The 19,474-nt window shown below is 53.8% G+C and overlaps 3 protein-coding genes across 6 annotated transcripts; all 3 read left to right on the forward strand.

Annotated features, from left to right (window-relative positions):
• Positions 1-214: 214 nt before the first annotated feature.
• RETN (resistin) lies at positions 215-1,474 on the forward strand. Its single transcript, XM_065919112.1, has 4 exons — positions 215-342; positions 505-632; positions 972-1,049; positions 1,341-1,474. The coding sequence occupies exons 2-4, from the start codon at positions 515-517 to the stop codon at positions 1,472-1,474; spliced, it is 330 nt and encodes a 109-aa protein (XP_065775184.1). The 5' UTR covers positions 215-342; positions 505-514.
• Positions 1,475-7,988: 6,514 nt separating this feature from the next.
• Positions 7,989-10,508, forward strand: MCEMP1 (mast cell expressed membrane protein 1). The gene is made up of 7 exons (XM_065932952.1): positions 7,989-8,049; positions 8,338-8,427; positions 9,001-9,129; positions 9,288-9,338; positions 9,418-9,564; positions 9,869-9,937; positions 10,060-10,508. Exons 1-7 carry the CDS (start codon positions 7,995-7,997, stop codon positions 10,071-10,073), a joined length of 555 nt encoding a protein of 184 aa, XP_065789024.1. The 5' UTR covers positions 7,989-7,994; the 3' UTR covers positions 10,074-10,508.
• A 1,822-nt stretch (positions 10,509-12,330) lies between these two features.
• TRAPPC5 (trafficking protein particle complex subunit 5) lies at positions 12,331-14,665 on the forward strand. Of its 4 annotated transcripts, none has more exons than XM_065932977.1 (3): positions 12,353-12,388; positions 13,773-13,913; positions 14,056-14,665. In XM_065932977.1, the coding sequence occupies exon 3, from the start codon at positions 14,065-14,067 to the stop codon at positions 14,629-14,631; it is 567 nt and encodes a 188-aa protein (XP_065789049.1). In that variant the 5' UTR covers positions 12,353-12,388; positions 13,773-13,913; positions 14,056-14,064; the 3' UTR covers positions 14,632-14,665. The 4 variants fall into 4 exon arrangements, with proteins under 4 accessions (XP_065789059.1, XP_065789040.1, XP_065789049.1 ...); XM_065932997.1 differs by having other exon boundaries at positions 12,354-12,382; XM_065932987.1 differs by lacking the exon at positions 13,773-13,913 and having other exon boundaries at positions 12,331-12,388.
• The last annotated feature ends 4,809 nt before the right edge of the window (positions 14,666-19,474 follow it).

Consider the following 19,474-nt stretch of genomic DNA (forward strand, 5'->3'; position numbering starts at 1 on the left):
CACATGTGTGTGTCCCCCCATCGCTCCACGTAAGCTGGTTTCTCTCCCTGCTCTTCTGACTATGGTTCCTGGAATTATTCCACCAGGTATTATCTTCTGGACCAGCCCCCCAGCCTAGATGTGGGCAGGGAAGGCTCTGGAAGGCAGAGTCTGTGGCATTACTAGGTCCCTGGACTCTACCCTGGGGGCTTCCTCTTAGCCCCGGATGTGGAAAGGGAGGCCCAGGATGCCAAGGGTCTTAGCCAAGACAGGAAGCTGCACACCCAGCAGCCTTAAAGAGGGAGCAGAGGCAGGGGCGTGGAATTAGTGTTCAAAATTTGGCCTGCTGAGTCCACAGAGAGGGTAAGTGACAGCTGCTCCTGCCTGTAGGGGCAAAGCTGAGTCTCCAGCCCCATCCTCAGTTGGGACCCACAGCTCCCAATCCCATGTGCTCTGTGGGTCTGAGCTTCCCGAGGATGGGGAGGGGTAGACCCAGATGGGGGTCTCTTGGTTTTTTTCTTGCAGCACCTGCAGGATGAAGGCTCTCTCCTTCCTCTTCATCCCAGTCCTGGGGCTGCTGGTGTGTGGCCAGTCACTGTGCCCCATAGATAAAGCCATCAGTGAGAAGATCCAGCATGTCACCAGCTCCCTAGGTGAGAACCCTCCCATCGAACCTCAGCCAGGCCCTCAGGGGCCCCTTTGACTCCTGACATGAGCAAACATCAAGCCAGCCCCAACCCCAACCAGATCTCAACCCCAAACCCAACCCAACGCCAATCTCCACCCATCTCCACCTCCAACTACAGCTCAAAACCCTCCTCCCTCGAAAACGCCCACCCAGGACAGAATGGGAGTTCCCCACCTACTGGGCCTTCCTCAGGGGAGTTTTCTTGACCCTCTGCCCATCTCCAAACCTCCAGGGCCTAGGCAGCATGAGAAGGGGGTTGGGGCAGCTTGGTCTCACAGTTCCTTTGCATCACCCCTTCCCGCAGTTCCTGAGGCAGTGAGGAACATTGGCCTGGACTGCCAGAGTGTCACCTCCAGGGGGTCCCTGGTCACCTGCCCTTCAGGTAGGTACAGAACTCCGTTGTCCAGCCTGGGTCTATTCTCAGCAGCCCATACCCACCTCCACTGTGTTCAGGTTCCATTTCTCTAGAACCACGGAGTCCCAGCCTCTGATTCCTTAATATCCTGGTCTGCACTCCCGGCCCTGTCCCTTCCGCCAACTCCCGGGCCCCATCTCCTCAGGACACTGGTGTCCAGGCCCCTAGCCTCCTGCCAGCCCCCTGGAAGCCCAAACTCGCAGCTTCTGGCTCGGGGATCCAAGCTCTCTCCTCCTTGCTCCCCCCCCGCCCCCGCAGGCTTCGCCGTCACTGGCTGCACGTGTGGCTCTGCCTGTGGCTCGTGGGACGTGCGTGCTGAGACCACGTGCCACTGCCAGTGCGCAGACATGGACTGGACCGGAGCTCGCTGCTGCCGCGTGCGGATCCACTAGCCTAAGACTGCGCTTGCGCGGTGCAGGCCGGGGGGGCGTGGCCAAGCATTTGGGGGCGGGGTCACATCTCCGAGGGGCCGCATCAGGCCCCAGCTGGAAATAAACCTCCTTGAGAAGATGATGGAGAGGGCCCGGGCTCTGAGCTGTGTCTTCTGTGGGGTGTGGGTGACTGAGCTGGCGTCTCCAAAAAGAGCAGGGTGCGTCAGTACCGGAGGGGGGGGTGGGCAACCGCAGCTTCTCTTCTCCCCGTTTCCCCCTCCTCCCTTGTTGTCCGCCGCTTCTACTTTTGAAAATGGGGTCCTAACTTCCTTTAATGACATCCACACTCAAGGCTCATGGTCTTCGTCAAAGGAGAAGAGAGTGTTAGACTGTTTTTGTGGGGGGCCTCTCTGCACGGCATGTGGGATCTTAATTCCCTGACTGACCAGGTATGGAACCGGTGCCTTTTGCAGGGGAAGCTCCGGAGTCTTAACCACTGGACCGTCAGGGAAGTCCCGTAGTGTTACCTTTGAGGCCACCTTGATGGTCACACGAGGGTCCTAGGCCTCCTGGGAAGTTGCTGGGTTATTCTCCCCCACAGTGATGCCCCTTGGGGGATCTGGGTCTGGACAGGACAGGAACCACCCCAACCCCACCAACCCCTACTCCACATATGCTCCAGAGCCTTAAGTCATGAGCAGCCTCAGGGTCAGGGTGCATCCCTATTCATCGCTGTACCCAGAGACCTGAGCTCCATCCCTCACTCCCCAACTGCAACAGGGACATTCGTTCCTATTCCTCATGAACACTCAAATATGACAACACGCGTAGGGGACTTGTTGGCTCTTTGGTATATCCTGCTTAGAAGAGAGAATGGCACATCGAAGGTGTTCAGGAAATGTCTACTGAATAAATAACCAGACACACAGGTGAATACACCACCTAGGTACACATGCTACACCTATATACACAGTGGCACCTGGTCTTGTGCACACAAAATACACAACCCAGTTACCATGGTCACACAAGGACGCCATGCCCTATAGACACGCACATGCCAACTGTGGGGAGGGTACTAGGGACACATGAACTTGTATGCCTTGGATGGACTCTCGTGCTTTCAACATCAAGTCCCCATCCCAGCCTGGATGGCGTTGTTCTCAGTCTGGAGTCAGTGCCCCAGAAGAGAAATACTCACCATCACTGGCGGCACAAATCCAGGTGATTCAAGGTCCAGTTCCTGAGAACCCTAACCCAGGAGTCTTAAAATCCAGTCCCTGAGAGAGGCAGACAGACTTCAGAACACTTGGTGCCCAGATTTAAGAGGCACCCCAGACTTAAATAGCACCGTCCCCAGCAGCACACTCCAGAAGCTGAAGAATGGGTGACAGGATGGGTTTCTGGTTTTCAGGATGATTTGGACTCTTCCTACTGACAACCACCTCCCCTGGTGGTACACCACCCCACCCAAGGCTGGTCGCAGCGATCATGAACTGATATCACAAACACTCCTGGTGCCCATGGAATCCACTACATGCCAATCCAGGGATTCCCCTCCCAGGTCCTTTCTCTTAAAGCACTTTGGCCTTGGGGTTGGAGTGGGATCACAGAGTCAGAAATGTGTTAAGGACCAGAGAAGGCAAGCATAGTACCTTGGCCATCCTGCCCCCTCACTGTCCCCACACTCTCATGTGAATGCCTCTGTCTTCAAGACCCACAACTGTCCCCTTGTATCTGGACCCCAAGAAGGGCCTCTTTTGAGCTCTCTGTTCCAACACAGTCTTCCTCCTGTCCCAGAGTGTAGACTTCGAAAGGCAAAGCCCTTTCTTAAGTCTCTTTCCTCATTTGCTAATTGCCCAGCCCCCTGTGAGAGTTGAACTGTGGTGCTGGAGAATATTCTTGAGAGTCCCTTGGACAGCAAGGAGCTCAAGCCATTCAATCCTAAAGGAAATCAACCCTGAATATTCATTAGAAGGACTGATGCTGAAGCTGAAGCTCCAGTCCTTTGGCCTCCTGATGTGAAGAGCTCACTCATTAGAAAAGACCCTGATGCCAGGAAAGATTGAGGGCAGGAGGAGAAGGGGGCGAAAGAGGATGAGATGGTTGGATGGCATCATCGCCTCAATGGATATGAGTTTAAGCAAACTCCCAGAGATAGGGAAGGACAGGGAAGCCTGGCATGCTGCAGTTCATGCGGTTGCAGAGTCAGCCACGACTGAGCGACTAAACAACAGCCCCGTATAGTAGCCAAGATTGTTGGTTGCCAGCCCCACAGACCCCACCTCAATCTAGTTCGAGCTAAAATGAATGGACATTTTCTGGATTACCTAAATGAGAGGCTCAGGTTCAGAACAACGGACTCGGGGTTGACTGAATCCAGGGTCTCAGACAATGTCTCCAGGACCCGACTCCTTGTCGTGTCTGCTTTCCTTAGTGTTGACCTCACTTTTAAGTAAGTTCTCCCCTGTCATGGCTCCAGGCTTATATCCTGGCAGTCTGACAGAAGTGGGAAAGAGCGAATGCTCTTTTACCAGGCTAACCCAACAAAAGCCCCAGGCCTGGGTTTTATTGGTGGAGTCTGGCTCATTTGCCCACCCGCTCTGTGCCAAATCTTGGTCTTTGAGTGGCTGGACCTGGATCATGCGCCCACCCTAAACCAATCCCTGGTTAGGGTTCATTTTCCTTCTTTAAGGAAAATTCAGACTGTTGCCCCATGAAAGCATCGGGTCAGCCAACCCCACGGGGTTCTCTTAGGCCACCATGACACCATTGCTTGTGGGTCTTCAGTTCCTGGGCTACCTTTTTCTCCAAGTCCAGAGGGCTGTACCCTCGTTTTAGCCTCATTTTAGTCAGGGAAATGTGCAATGCTGCACACCCGCCCCCTATGCCTGTCCATCAGAGCAGAGTCAGTTCCCCATTGGTCCATCTTTTCTGCAGCTATTGCATCATCAGTGGAGGCGAGGCCACGTCTCTCAACGACTGACTTCTTTGTAAGAAGAGATGGAAGAGCTGGCGTCTAATTATTATTAAACAGATCTTCCTTGAGCAGACAAGAGTGGCAGTACTTTATTTGTTTATACCTCACTGTGTGGCATGTGGGATTTTAGTTCACCAACTAGGGATATACTACAGCCCCTGCTGTGGAAGCTCAGAGTCTTAAGCACTTGACTGTCAGGGAAGTCCCAAGATTGGCAATACTTCCGGAAAGAGAACATTATCAAAAAAGAGAGAGAGAGAGAGAGAGAGAGAGAACATTTTCCTCACCAGCCAGATCTCAGGGTAATTCCAAACTTGCACTCATGCTGTCACTTCACTTGTGTCCTACTCTTTGTGACCCTATGGACTGTAGCCTGTCAGGCTCCTCTGTCCATGGGATTCTCCAGGCAAGAGTACTGAAGTGGGTTGCCATGCCCTCCTCCAGGCGATCTTCCTGACCCAGGGATTGAACACATGTGTCTTATATCTCCTATGTTAGCAAGCAAGTTCTTTACCACTAACGCCACCTGGGAAGCCCAAAGTTACTTAGAATTTAATCACGTATTTTAAGCCTAAAACATACTCACTTCTCACACATAGAAAGTTTTAATCTAATTTTTTCCAAAGGGAGTGTAACAGAGTGGAACCCTATGGGGCCTTCCCAGGACAGACGCCACCTCCCCCCATATCCTCTGCTTGTCTCTTATCTACAGAAAAATTTTATCCAAAGAATAAATTTAATCAAAGAAATTTTAAAAGTGCAGAAACAAAGAAAAATGATCAAACAGAATAAAATAATAATAAACCATTAAGCTAAGTCAAGGACATTTAGTCCCTCCTCAAGGGCTATAGATAATACTGTGTCATATGCTTGGAGCTGTTTTGAGGATACCAAACCCCCCAAGTGGAGGAAACTAACTACATGATGCCCAGACTGCAGCCATGATGTAAGCGGCCACATCTTACACAATTTCAAGAGCTGGCCTCAAGGAAATGGGAACAATCCAACCCTGGAACTGAAGATTAAGTGTGCTTAAAACAATCAAGATGACACTGATCAGACCACTGCATAAGCAACTTCAGGATGATTGTCAGAGCTGATGTACTGTTTCTGCACACAGCCCCCTCCCTCCCCCATACACTCCTAAAATTCCCCTTAAAGCTCTTGCCCCCGATCGGCAGCTGGGAGATGACTTTTGGACATGCCATGTGTACACATGAGCAGACGTGCAGCTGGAAGTATTCAGGTATGTATATAGACACACACACAATGGAATATTACTCAGCCATGAAAAAGGATAAAGTTCTGCCATGTGCAGCAACATGGTGGACTCAGAGGGTATTATGCTTAGTGTGGGTTTCCCAGGTTGGCTCAGTGGGTAAAGAATCCACCCACAGTGCAGGAGATGTGGGTTTGATCCCTGGATCAGAAAGATTCCCTGGAGGAGGGCATGGCAACCCTCTCCAGTATTCTCGCCTGGAGAATCCCATGGACAGAGGAGCTTGGAGTACTACAGTCCCCAGGGACACAAAGAATCGGACATGGTTGAAGCAACTGATCATGTACACACGCACATGTTTAGTGAAGTAACTCAGAGACACAAATAGTTGTATGTCATGTTAGTGTATGTTATCACTTGTATGTGGAATTTAAAAAACAATTTTTAAAGGAATGTATGTAACAAAATGGAAATGAACTCACGGACAGGACAAATTAGTGGTTACCAGTGGAGAGAAGGGAGAGAAGGGCAATATAAGGGCAAGAGATTAAGAGATACAAACTAATATGTGTATAGTAGATTAGCAACAAGGATATATTTTACAGTACATGGAAATATATCCATTATTTTGTAATAACTTTAAATGGAGTATAATCTACAAAAATATTGAACCACTATGCTATACACCTGGAGCTAACATAATATTATATAAGTCAACTACATTTCAATTTTTAAGAACCCTGTCAGGGACTTCCCTGGTGGTCCAATAGTTAAGACTCCGTGCTCCCAATGCAGGGAGCATGGGTTCTATCCCTGGTCAGGAACTAAGATCTAGGTCAGTGCAGCCAAAAAAAAAAAAAAAAAAAAAGGATAAAAAACCTGCCAAAAACCCACATGTGTTTCACATTATATTTACTTTTATCAGAAGGAAACTGCTCTAGACTGAAAGAGAAAATTCCTTGTATACTTAGCCTCATTTTAATCCCCAGTTTTCAAGGTCAGATAGACACAAGGAAAGCTTTAAAGGTACCTATACAGAGTGGAGACAGTGTGTGCACATGAATATGTATAAGCATGCAAATAAGCACACCATATGTACACATATACAGATGTGTGATTGGGGGTATTCAGAAGTGTGAGTGTGCAAGTGTTTGTGGGGGGGTCTGGGTAGGTGAGGTGATACGTGAATGAGTGTAAATGTGTTTCCGAGTGTTCCTTCGCCGGGGGTCTCCAGGTGGAAGGGGAACTGCTTCTGGGTTAGACCAAGGTGACCTCTGGCCTCAGTCCCAGATGTGGGAGTGGACTTCCAGTGGTTAGCCCCATTGCCTCATATCAATTCTTCTCCTCCGAAGGGCCTTGGAGAAGTAGAACTTCTCTGGGTGGAGCTGAGGGGTGGGACTAGGGCAGAGGGAAGGTAGGTGTGGGGACCTAGGAATCTTGCCCCAAAAGGTGGGGTGCCATAGTATGTCCCATGAGAGCAAGAGATGGGAGGATGAGGTTCATCTGGGTGGACACACATACACCACGGAGAGCTTCCTGTAAAGTTCCTGACCATCCTATTTTCAAAATTATTTTTATTGAATATAACTGGCCCATGACTTTGTGTAGGTTTACGACATACAGTATGTTGACTTGATACATTTTTCAATTGCAATATGATGATCCGCATGGAACTCAGGACTCCTGTATTGCAGGCAGAATCTTTATCATCTGAACTACCAACAGGGTGTTAGTTAAGACCTCTACCACAAATTGCTGACCATCTTGTCCTGTTTCTGGGTCTGTGTGAATCTACCTTGTCCCTCCTGAGACCTTTGGTCTCCTAAGACTTTTTTTTCCCCAAGCTGTGACTGTTCTTTTTTAAAAACAAGGTCTTCTTTTATAAAATTTTCTTTTTGGCTGCACTGGGTCCTTGTTGCTGTGTAGGTTCTCTGACTGCGGCGAGGGGGGCTACTTTCCAGTCGTGGTGGGAGGGCTTCTCACAGCAGTGGCGTCTCTTGCTGTGGGCTCCACTAGTTGCGGCTCCTGGGCTCTAGAGCACAGGCTCAATAGTTGTGGTGCATGGGCCGGATTTCCCGGATCAGGGATCCAACCTGGGTCTCCTGCATTGGAGGTGGATGCCTAAGACTCCTGTTGAACCGGGGTCAGGGTGAGGATGCCCCGAGGGTGGGGGGTTCCTGGATCCCTGAAAGCAGGAAGCCTACATTCTCCTTCCTCTCCTCCACCTCAACCCAGAGATTTCCTCATCTCCCCAGACACTTTCCGGTGGGTGGGGCTGTGTGAAGACAAATTTGCTGCCGGGGACCATAGAGACTGAGGAAATCTACATAAACCAGAAGGTCAAGATGCAGGCGGTAGCCTTCAAAGACAAGAGACGGGGATCCTCAGGCAATAAAGAAGGTTAGGCACCTTGGGAGAGGAGGGGAGAGGTTGGGATGGGAGGAGTGAGGAGCTGAAAGTGAGGGTTGGAGGGATCCTCCCCCCCAAAAAAATGTGTGTGTGTGTCACCCAAAGGCTCACACGCATTAAGATGAAGATCAGAGTTCCCTACTCCTTATCTTTGCCCCAAGAAATCTGTTGTGTGGAGGATTCAGTAAACCAAGATGTCTGAGTTCCCTCTCCCATACTCACCCCTGCCCCAGAGCTCTGGGCAGCTTTCTTCAAGCCCTCTCAATGACTTGCCCACAGCTGCAGATGACCCTAACTATGAGAATATCACCTTTACCTTCAAAAACCAGAACCAGCCAAAGGGCAGTCATTCACCACCCAAGGATAAGGGTAAGCAGCCAACCCCCCCCCCCCCCCCCCCGCCACAGCCCCTATCACAGGGCCCTGGAAGAGGTCTGTGGGAGGCCCTGCAGGGACAAAGGGCAGTGTGTGAAGGTCAGGGTCAATGGTGTGGGGGTGTGGTGGCGTCGAGGCTTTGTGTGACAGTGGGGGGGGCAGCTGTGTAGGCGGCGATGATGACAATGTGATTGTGTTGGTGGAAGTGTTGGTGAAGGTCTGGGTGTTGGTGATGCTGGTGGATTGGGACGGGATCACCTAGACAGAGCTGATTAAAGTGTTGATGAAGTCTTGACGACCTGTTGATAGGGACAGTGCTGGCAAGGACGAGCATGGATGTTGGTGATGGGGATCACAAGAGGGCATCGTGGGGACAGTGCTAGGGACAGTTGCTGGTGGCGCTGGCTGGGGTGCATGCTGGTGGCAGTGTTTTCGATGGCCACAGCTGCTCATGGTATTGAGAAGAGTAGATATAAGTGAAGGGCTGTCAGTGGCGTCAGAGTCAGTGCCGATGGGCCAAGCAGTGGTGTTGGGCCCTGGAGGTGAGCTGTCCTACCTCTATCCCAGTGCCAGCCGAGTCCAGGCCACCCTCGGACACTGCCCAGGAACACCACTGGTTGCCTAAAGCCATGATGAGTCTGAACACCTTCTTGACTCTGTCCTGCGTGGTCCTCTTAGCGTTGGTCCTGGTGAAGAGTGAGTGGGGTGTTTCTTTCTGTTGGCAGAGGAAGGGGCTGGGGGCAGTGTGGAGGGGTCCCCAGAAGCTGGGGAGGTCCAGTGCTGCTCCTGACAGCAGAATTCAGGTGATTCTAAAGTTTTTCTAAGGTTTCCTTGCCTCTCCCCATCCTGAACAGATTTCGAGATGTCCAGGGAGATGGTGGTCTTGAAAGAGGTGCTCTTGAACGGTGAGAGGAAGAGCTGGGTCAGGGTTGGGGGAGTAGGGGGAGCGAAGGTGCCACTGACAACTCCAATCCACACCCTTAGTCTCCACTTCGGTGCAAGAGTACCAAGGAGAGCAGCAGACTCAGTGGGCCACTGTGAAGCAGAACATCACGGTAGCCAAGCAGAGCCTGGACACAATCAAGCGGAGCATCCAAGATGGGAACCCGAAACGGAGGCAGCTGGCTACAGGTGCCCTGGCAGACCTCCCTGGGGCGAATATGCCTCCGTGCCCAGTATTGGGTTGGGTGCCGGGGAATCTGGGGAGGGGACAGCAGGGGTCCTGCCCTCCCCGAGCACAAGGTTTGGAGGGGTGATGGATGTCACCCCCCACAAACACACCCCGAGTCACTCAGGGAGTATATATATGCTGCTGGGAACTCCAGGTACTTTGGGATCGTGTGGCATCTTTTTCGGGTTGGGGGTCGGGGAGAAGGCTTCCAATAAAGTTAAGAGTGCCCCATCTCAGCTTTTTCCTGTCTCCCCACCACTCCAGTCCAAAACATAGACGAAGTCAAGAAAACATTACAGGAAATCCTCAATATGCTGAAGATGTCAAAACCAAGTAAGCTGGGGCCAGGGGCGGCAAATGAGGGGGGCCCCCGGATTTGGCTCCAGGTTCTCTTACAAGAATGAGATCTATCTGATCACGGGTCTCCATCCTTCACTCCCGCCCCTACTCTGCAGGTCCCACACCTTAATGTGTGAGAAGATCTCACAGCCCTAGCTGCACTGTGGAGGAAAGACAGCACTTCTTAGTGAAGATGGAACATGGGGACCCACGCTGGTCTGAAGCTACCCTTCATCCCACATGTAGAAAATCACATGTCTTGCGAATGAGTGTTGTGGCGTTGCATGTGTGCACGTGCATGCGTGTGTCAGGGTAAGCTCTTCAAGGAGGGTGGGTATTTCAATGTGTCCCACAGGAAGGTGTTATGGGTGAGTGTTGATGGTGTGCTCCCGGGTCACTGTACCTGGGCACACACGTGTGGGCTGTGGCGTGGCATGAGTGTAATTCATGTCACCATGTGCGGCTGTGGGGGCCACAAAGGCATGTCACTCTAGGTGTGGGTGTCAGTGACATGTGTTGCAGGCGCCCACTTCACCGTCAGCATAAACACAAACATGTGTCCTGCTGGGTGTTGTGTGATGGAGGTGTGAGGGGGTGGGGTGGTGGGTACGCCGTGGGAAGGAATCACTGTAATTGTGGATGAGTGTCCTGTCACGCTATGCCGGTGTGAACAGGTGCATGTCAACACGAGTGTGCCTGATGACACCGCCAAGGGTGTTCAGAGCAGTACCCGCATGTGTCCACTTGTTTCTGCACTCACATTCTGTGATTCATGATGATAAAGACCGAAGGGAAACCACATGGCTTTCCAATCTGTTTGGTGCGGCTGGGGGGCTTTGGGACCTGGTGGGGGAGGCTCCGTAAGTGTGCGGACTTGGAGAATGGGAAAGGTCATGTGGGGAGCACATGGGCCTGATGCCAGGAGTCCTGGGGCCAGGAGGGGGTGTGAGGACCAGTGCACCCAGTGGATCCCTGTGTGTCCGTGAACCTGCACCCAGGGGTGACTGAATCCCTGTGCCTCTAACTGTCTGTGGACTGAGAGGCCCAATGCTCTTGGACCAAAACAGAAATGAGGTTTTATTCTGATAACCAGGAAAATACAGGGAACAATGAACAGACTAGAGATGTAGCATAAACGGGCCTGAAAGAGTTCATTAATCCTAGCTTTATTTTAAATGTTAATAATCTGTAGTGTCTGTAACTCTGTCCTTCACAAGACTAACCTCTAACACTCTCTGATTCTGTGAATTAATATCCGGCACCTAACACTCTAATTCTGTGTGAATTACATCCTGTTCCTGGTGTTTTACACTCCCTTGTAGCAAATCACCACTTGCAGCATTCTGAATTTCAGAAAGAAGATCGTGGGTCAATAACCAGGAGAGCAATGGACCCAATTACTGAGTTGCCTGACACTGTGTACTTAGTCGCTCAGTTGTGTCCAACTCTTTGTGACCCCATGGACTGTAGCCCTCTAGGCTCCTCTATCCATGGGGATTCTCCAGGCGAGTATCCTGGAGTGGGTTGTCATGCCTTCCTCCTCGGGATCTTCCCAACCCAGGGATTGAGCCCAGGTCTTCTGCATTGCAGGCAGATTCTTTACCTTCTGAGCCACCTGACACTAGCTCTGACTGTTTTGAAATAATGAAGGAAGAAGAAAAACGCAAGACCTTCACCATTTTGATCTTTGCCACCAACCCGCACCCCCGGACTTGGAGCCCCACCTGTTTATTAGACTTCTGATTCCCCAGGGCAGGGGGATGGGGTTGAGGGGTGGGGAATGGTCTTGAGGCTCCAGGCAGCTGCGTTCCCTCTTCGCCTGGCAAAAAATAAAACTCCTCTTTCTTTTCTCCTCCAAACGTAGTTTCCGTGCTTCTTCTGTTAGACATCGGTGCACCGAGAATCAAGATATTGGCATTAATGTCTCCCTAAGTGTGCATGGCCTCACGGATATATAAGCCCCTGAGTACGGTACTGTGCTCCGGAATGTTATCTGTCCACAAAGCACGTATTCATGAGCGCACATGCCCCTAAGTGTACTATGCCCATGGCTCATGGGTGTACGTCCCCTCAGAGAACTTGTGCCCACGGGCATGCACATGGACATGTTTGTCCGGAAGGTGAGCGTACACGTGACCCGAGACGAGCAGACGCACATGTGCCTGACACAGAGACCTGTGTTTATCATCAGACGTGCACTGCTGAGCAGGGGACGACCCATGCCCCTGTCCCCTTGATTGTGGGCCAACCAAGGCCTGCGAGGCCCCTGTCCGGGTACCTGCGCCCTTAAGTCGAGTTCCACGGACACGCGCGCCCCCCTGCGGCCGCTCTCCGGAATCGCCTCGCGCGCCCTGCCCACACGCCCGTCCCGTCGCTGCGCCTGCGCACGCCCCCTTTTTACGGCGCCGTAAAGCAGCTCGGCCAAATCGGCGGCCGCAGGTCCGGGTGAGACCCCGCCCGCCACGACCCCTCCCCGGCCCCGGCCGCGTCCGTTTCCCGACCCCCTCCCCGCGGGTCTCTGGGTGCTGGGCCAGGGTCTCGGTGCTCGCGATCCCCGGCCATCCCCCGCCTCGTCCCATCCGCCGGGGGTGGGGGGCACGAGCAGGGTGGGCTCCTCCCCGGCCCCGTTGCCTGGTCCACACCCGCGCCGAGGTCACGGGATCCCGGTCTTCCCGTGGCTTGGCTCACTAACCCCCTGGCAGCAGGGTGGAGGGGTTTCTAGGGTCTCCCTCTCATCTCGCGCGCTGGGCCCTCCCCATGTAGGCGGCTGCGCAGCGGGGCAGGGACGTCCTGGAGTTCCTAAAATTCTCTCCGGTGCTCTTTTCATCCTCCACACAGACCGTAGTTGGGGCCCTGCCTCAGCCTCCCCAGACCCTTCCGGCCTCTGGTCCCGTCCCTGCGTAGTGGGGCGTCGGGGCTCTCAGCTACCCCTCCTGACGGTGGGGATGTGTGTGTGTGTGTGTCTCGGAGCCCTTGACATCCCCCATCCGCGGCCATTCCCATCGCAGATCCACAGTGCGTTTGTCTCAGCATCCCCCAGGGATTTTCTCCCCACAGCCCCACTTCCGGGTCTCTCCTGCCACCCGATGGCTTCACGCCCTGGAGTGGGAGGATCACAGCCCCCCCTTCTGGCTCCCCTAACCCCCCGGGTCCGACAGTCTGCCCCCTCCATCTTGTTTCCCACAGTGCAGCTAGTTTTCTGGAAAGCACGGCGTGGGAGGGGTGGGTGGCTCTCAGCGCCATCCCTGGCCGCCCCTCCATTTTTTTTTTAACCAACGCGGGTTCACTCCAAGAGGCATGCTTCGTGCCTGACAAACTCGGTGTGCCCGAGGGTGCGGCTTTAGAAGGGTTGCCAGCATCCTCTCCTGGCTCGCTCCATGTGCCTTGCTTGTTCCCCAAGGCCCCAAACCCTCCTGGCCCTGGGTCTCGCCACACCCCCTTACTTCTCTCTTCTGACTTCACCCTGGGAAGTCAGCGCTGTTGCTCCCGGAGCGCCTGAGGTGGGGGAGGGATTGCTGCCGTGTCCTCTCATGGCCCCTGACCCTTGTCCCCTCCCTGCCCTAGGTCTGACGCCCCGCCCCCTCCCCACGCACGGGCTTGAAGGGTTCAGGACGACGCCTGTAATGCACAGAGGTCACCTGGAACTCATGGGTTGGGGTGGTTTCAAGTGTCTCCTTCTGGGTATCTCTCCGCACCTTCCCTCTCCACCAGAGAATGAAAGTGTTACTTGTCATGACTGCGACCCCATGGATGGTAGCCAGCCAGGCTCCTCTGTCCTTGGGATTCTCCAGGCAGGAATACTAGAGTGGGTTGCCATTCCTTTCTCTAGGGTATCTTCCAGCCTCAGGGATCGAGCCCAGGTCTCCCACGTTGCAGGCAGAGTCTTTACCATCTGAGCCACCAGGGAAGCCCTCCACTCGCCTCCCTCCCAAGCCCACTCCTGGCCAAGGGTATAAGCCTCATAAGGGAGGTATGCTTTATGCGCAGGTGGATTCTCCTTTTCTTCTCATCTCTTCCCGCGTGGGAAATCAGCGATGGCATACACATGGGAGGTGGTTGGAAGGGGGTCTCCCTTCTGCCTCTGACACCCACGTTTCTTCTTCTCCCTGCAGGGCGGCGGCATGGAGGCGCGCTTCACGCGTGGGAAGTCGGCGCTGCTGGAACGCGCGCTGGCCCGGCCACGCACCGAGGTGAGCCTGAGCGCCTTTGCCCTGCTCTTCTCCGAGCTGGTTCAGCACTGCCAGAGCCGCGTCTTCTCCGTGGCGGAGCTGCAGGCGCGCCTGGCCGCGCTGGGCCGCCAGGTGGGCGCCCGCGTCCTGGATGCGCTGGTGGCTCGCGAAAAGGGCGCCCGGCGCGAAACCAAGGTGCTGGGCGCTCTGCTCTTCGTTAAGGGCGCCGTGTGGAAGGCGCTGTTCGGCAAGGAGGCCGACAAGCTGGAGCAGGCCAACGACGACGCCCGCACCTTCTACATCATCGAGCGCGAGCCGCTCATTAACACCTACATCTCCGTGCCCAAGGAGAACAGCACGCTCAACTGTGCCAGCTTTACCGCGGGCATCGTGGAGGCGGTGCTCACGCACAGCGGCTTCCCCGCCAAGGTCACCGCGCACTGGCACAAGGGCACCACGCTGATGATCAAGTTCGAGGAGGCCGTCATAGCCCGGGACCGGGCCCTGGAGGGCCGCTGATCTCCCCGAGATAAAGGATGCAGACAGCCCCCTTCCCAAGTGTGTCTGTGTCTTGTTTGAAGGCCTTGGAGAGCCCCTACACACCTCGACGGGGACTGCCCTGGCAATCCAGTGGTTGGGACTCAGCAGTTTCACTGCTGAGAGAGTGGTTGGGGAACTGAGGTCCTGCAAGCCACACAGGGCCCTGCCAAACAACAAATCCCACCGTAACCCAGGCCTTTGCCTCAGGCCGCTGAGGGTGGCCCGAGGCCTAATACAATGGAGAAGTGGGGTAGGGGCAGATTTGACCTAGCTTGGGGGTTGGGGGAAGTGGGGTGGGACGCGGGAGTGCGGCAGAGGACAGAGAAACCAGGCCCTAGGAGCTGCTGGTTTGGCTCAGAAGTGAAAGGCACTCAGTCCTGTCCCACTCTTTGCGGCCCCGTGGACTATACAGTCCCTAGAATTCTCCAGGCCAGAATCCTGGAGTGGGTAGCCTTTCCCTTCTCCAGGGGATCTTCCTAACTCAGGGACCAACCCAGGTCTCCCTCATTGCAGGCAGATTCTTTACCAGCTGAGCCACCAGGGAAGCCCCCTGCTGGTTTGTTGGGGGTAGGGGGAATGCTGGCACTTTCTGGAATCACAGCTGGAGGCCATCCATCTGCAGAAGAGGTGTGGGGAGATGGGTATTAGGGTTCGGGGCGGGCTGAGGGAGATTTCTTTAGACCAGGGGCTGGCTTTACTTTATGTAAAAGACCAGAGTGAACAGTTGCCCCCCTACCCGCCCCCCCCCCAGCATCTCTGGTTACTTTGCACCCACAGGGGCAGGCAGCAGGAGGTTGAGGAGTGGATGTAGCTGTGCATCTAGAAAACAAGCAGAAGGTAGTTATTTGTCAGCTCCCCTCCCCCCACTTTTTTTAGACTCTTGCTACTCAGCAGTATGGTCCTGGGCCTTGGCATCAGCATTTGAAACCGATTGGGTGTCATCTTGGGGGTTCTGAAGGGCTCCAGTACCATAGTCCTTTATGTCTCAGCAAAGAAGAGAATTCAGTGAATGGCGAAGTGATAGATAAGGAATGATTGATTAGAGCAAGACACTAGCAAGGCTTTACAAGCAGGCAGGTGAGAAATGCCACACCCTGATATTTAACTGGGCTACAGTTTTAGAATCAAAGGAAAAGTGAGGAGGGGGAGAAGACCTCCTTTGTCTTTCTTGAGTAGACATCATGCTTCTATCATCAGCTCATTGTCCAGGGTGGGCAGGGGAGCTTTCTTGTCCCCACATGGTCAAGCTAGGGCTGTAAATTATTGTTCCTGTTGTGTGCAGAGAGCTTGTCCCAGGAATCACTAACTGAGCTCTCTGGGCAGGAGATGGGGCTCATGTCACCATATTGTTTTGGGTCATGTCCCGAGCTTCTATTACACGGTTATATTGCTAAGTAAGCTGGTTAGTTTTGTGGTTAAGCAAATCTGCTTTCTTGAGTAATTATTCATTTACAGGGTCTGCCGTATCTTTCTACTTACAGCCCCCTGGCAGGATTAGCTGTCTAATAACCTACTTTCTCTGTTTACATGCGTGCATGCTCAGTCGCTTCAGTCATGTCTGACTCTTTGTGACCCTGTGGACGGTAGCCCCGCCCGGCTCCAGAATCCTGGCATTCTCCAGGCAAGAATACTGGACTGGGTTGCCATGCCCTCCTCCAGGGGATCTTCCCAACCCAGGGATCGAACCCACCTCTCCTACCTTGCAGGTGGATTCTTCACGGACTGAGCCACCTGGGAAGCCCCTTTTCTTTGTCTCTATCACATCTTCTGAGAGCCTGTCGGAAATGCAGACGCTCAGGCCCACCCCAGACTAACCACTCAGAGTCTGCATTTTAGCGAGGTCCCCAGGGGATTCCCGTGTGTACATTGGGGTGGCTGCCCCCTCCCTCCACTCCCCAGAGTTTCCAGTTCTGCAGATCTGGGCCCCAGCTGGGGATTTGCATCTCTTAATAAGTTCCCAGGAACTGCTATTACTCCGGAGGTGGGGGGAGGGAGGGAGAGGGGACCCATTTTGAGAACCCTGGCCCTAGCGACTTGCTTCTCGAGGGGAAATGGGCAGGCTCACTGCAAAATCATCTGGGCGCTTAAAATAGTTTGCGGTTAATTTCTGAGCATGTGAGCGTGCCTAGACACACCTTCCTTGTTCAAAAAGGACAATGATTACACTTCAGGTGAATTTCGCCCTTATGCCCACCACTCTTGATCACTCCTTCTTCCCCCTCCCCCGCCCAAGGAAAGCCCTTCTGGACTTCTGGGGGGGGGGGGGATTTCTTCAAATTTTCACTTCCTTTCTCTCCCAGCCCCAAGACCTGAACAAGTGTGTTTTGAGAGGGAATCTCAGATACTTTTGCTTGGGTCCCCCTCACGGCTTATGAGAAGGGTTTAAGGGCAGGGCGGGTGCAGCTTTTCCACTGACTGTTTGGAGGGGGATACAAGATGAGGAGATGGTGGGGTGGGGATGCCAGGCTTGGTCGGGAGCAGCTCCAATCATCCCAGCAAGAGATGAGGCTCAGCACATTGCCAAGGAGGTACTGTGTGCCAACAGGAGAAACAAAAAACCCTGTGTAGCGCAGAGATGATCAGGAAATGGCTAGTGGGGCGGGGGTGTAGGGGCGGAGGGGAGGCAGCCCCAGGCAGCTGGGAGAGAGCTAGCTGGGGTGGCAACCTGAGCTAGGGGTGAGGAGGCAGTGTCGGTGCCTGGAGGATAGAGAGCCAGAGGCTCTGGGAAGCCAGATTTCAGAGGGAGCTGTGGGGATCACCTTCGGGCTGAGCAACCCGAAGGCCTCAGGGACCCTAGAGAGAGAGGCTTCCGGGCCCACTGGGGCAGGAGCGAGGGGCAGGAGGTGGGGGTGGAGGAACAAGCTCCGTTCAGAAGCCCAGCAATGAAGGATGCCCTAGAGCAGCGGTCCCCAGGCTTTTGGGCACCAGAGACCTGTTTCGTGGAAGACAATTTTTCCCTGAATGGGGGGATGGGAGAGGGGAGTTTCGGGACTATTCAAGCATATTAAATTTACTGTGCACTTTATGATTATTACACCAGCTCCACCTCAGATTATCAGGCATTAGATCTCAGGAGTTGGGGACCCCTGCCCTAGGGACATAGGACAGGGGGAAGGAGATACAGTTGGTCCCCATAGGATGCTGGAGAGCTTGGGAGCTGGGACAGGAGAACCCAGGGTCTTTTGCTCCCTGCAGAGGATAAGTAGGGACTTGGGACAAAAGGAGGTTTGGAACAAGCTGAAGGATTATGGGGCCAGGTACCTGTTAAGGGAAAGGGGAGGACGCAGGGAACGAACTAGCAGCCATGGTCCTGCAGGTTCCCATCACAGGGGCTCTGACTTTGGATGCTCAGGACTGAAGCCCCCAGATGGAGGGGAGTGGAGTGAGGAGGATGAACCCAGCACCAATCCTTGGTGAGGCAGGCAGGCAGCATCCTTCATTTCAGAACCCCCCAAAGCAGGTGCCGAGAGCAAGTCGCATGTCAATTTAATTCAACTGATATTTATTGAGCGCCTACTCTATGCCAGGCTCTGGGGACACAGCTGAGAACAAAAGAAAGGCCCCTGCTCACCTGAAACAGCTCAGTAACTTACACAACCTGCTGAAAGGAGAAGAGGCTTTGGTGCAAAAACACGGTGGGGTAGAAGGGATGGGGAGTCGGGAGGTGTCCTTTTAAATGGGAGGGAGATGGGAGGAGCATGTACAAAGGCCCTGTGGTGGGAGTTAGCCTAAATGAAGGAGCAGTGAGGATGCTGGCAGGGGAGAACCTGGGGAGATACAGCCTGCAGGAGGGATCCACATGCTCAGAAAGAAGCCTGTGGGGCTCTGGCTTTTTCCCTGAGCTAGAAGGAGACTTCTGGGGGTCTTAGGCAGTGAAGAGGAAGACCTGGGTGAGCAAGGAGGGGGCCTGCACCAAGGCTGAAGCAGGAGGGGGTGAGACGTGGGGGGATTCTGAATGTGGCTTGACTGGGGCCTTGGCTCTTTCTGATGGGTTTGGAAGGGGTTTGGTGAGAGAAAGAGGTGGCGAGGGTGACCCCCTGTCGACCTGAGCAACCTGGAGGCAGAAACCTGAGTTCCCATGAGGAGAGGTTGGGTAGGCAGTTGTGCACTGGCCAAGAGTTCCGAGGAAGGGTTTGGGGGAAGAGAAGAATCTCGGGGTGGTGCTGGGGAGAGTGAACAGGTGAGTGGGGGTTCTAGCCCATGTTTCACTTAAGGGGTCAGCTTTGTCCCCACCCTGCTCTGGACCCCAGGGAACCCTCCACAGCCTCCAAACGTGTGGGTGGGGCTTAGCCTGGCCCTTGACTCTTAGGATTCTGCATGGTCCTGGGTGGCCCATTGTGGGTCTCTCCTCTTTCTCAAGTGGGCCCGAGAATCACATGAGCATGTCTGGCTCTTCCTTTTCTAGACGAGAAAAGGTTCTTCCTTTTCTCACCTGGGGGTGGGCAGGTGAGGTGCTTAACCAGGGGCATTCTAAGATCCTGGTCTGCCTCCCTCCATGGCCCTCCAGAGGTGTGGGTCTGACCTTGGTCAAACCTGGGGTTGGTGCTGCCCCAGGCTCCCAGACCCTGCATGCGGGTGGGGCTGGCAGCTGAGGACCCAAACTGGCCTCCAGGTGACCTGTCCACCTCTCCCATGAGCTTCTCCAGCCTTCTGTGTACTGGGCCCTATTCTGGACTGATAACTACAATTCACGGCAGTCCACTGCCTTGCCCTGCAATATTCCTGAGTGTCTAGGGGTGTTCTCTGCTCCATCAGACCCGAGTCTTCATCTTCAGGGCCTGCCTAGTAAATGCTTCTTATAATGAAGTAGGAAAAAAAAAAA

This window comes from Muntiacus reevesi, chromosome 1, assembly GCF_963930625.1.
Source record: "Muntiacus reevesi chromosome 1, mMunRee1.1, whole genome shotgun sequence".
Taxonomy (NCBI): domain Eukaryota; kingdom Metazoa; phylum Chordata; class Mammalia; order Artiodactyla; family Cervidae; genus Muntiacus; species Muntiacus reevesi.

Coding starts and splice junctions, on each gene's coding strand:
- MCEMP1 (XM_065932952.1), top strand. CDS start 7,995: ATGCAGGCGGTAGCCTTCAAAGACAAGAGACGGGGATCCTCAGGCAAT. Junction 8,050..8,337: donor ATCCTCAGGCAATAAAGAAG/GTTAGGCACCTT, acceptor ACTTGCCCACAG/CTGCAGATGACCCTAACTAT. Junction 9,565..9,868: donor ACGGAGGCAGCTGGCTACAG/GTGCCCTGGCAG, acceptor CCACCACTCCAG/TCCAAAACATAGACGAAGTC.
- TRAPPC5 (XM_065932987.1), top strand. CDS start 14,065: ATGGAGGCGCGCTTCACGCGTGGGAAGTCGGCGCTGCTGGAACGCGCG.
- RETN (XM_065919112.1), top strand. CDS start 515: ATGAAGGCTCTCTCCTTCCTCTTCATCCCAGTCCTGGGGCTGCTGGTG. Junction 633..971: donor GCATGTCACCAGCTCCCTAG/GTGAGAACCCTC, acceptor CCCTTCCCGCAG/TTCCTGAGGCAGTGAGGAAC. Junction 1,050..1,340: donor CCTGGTCACCTGCCCTTCAG/GTAGGTACAGAA, acceptor CCGCCCCCGCAG/GCTTCGCCGTCACTGGCTGC.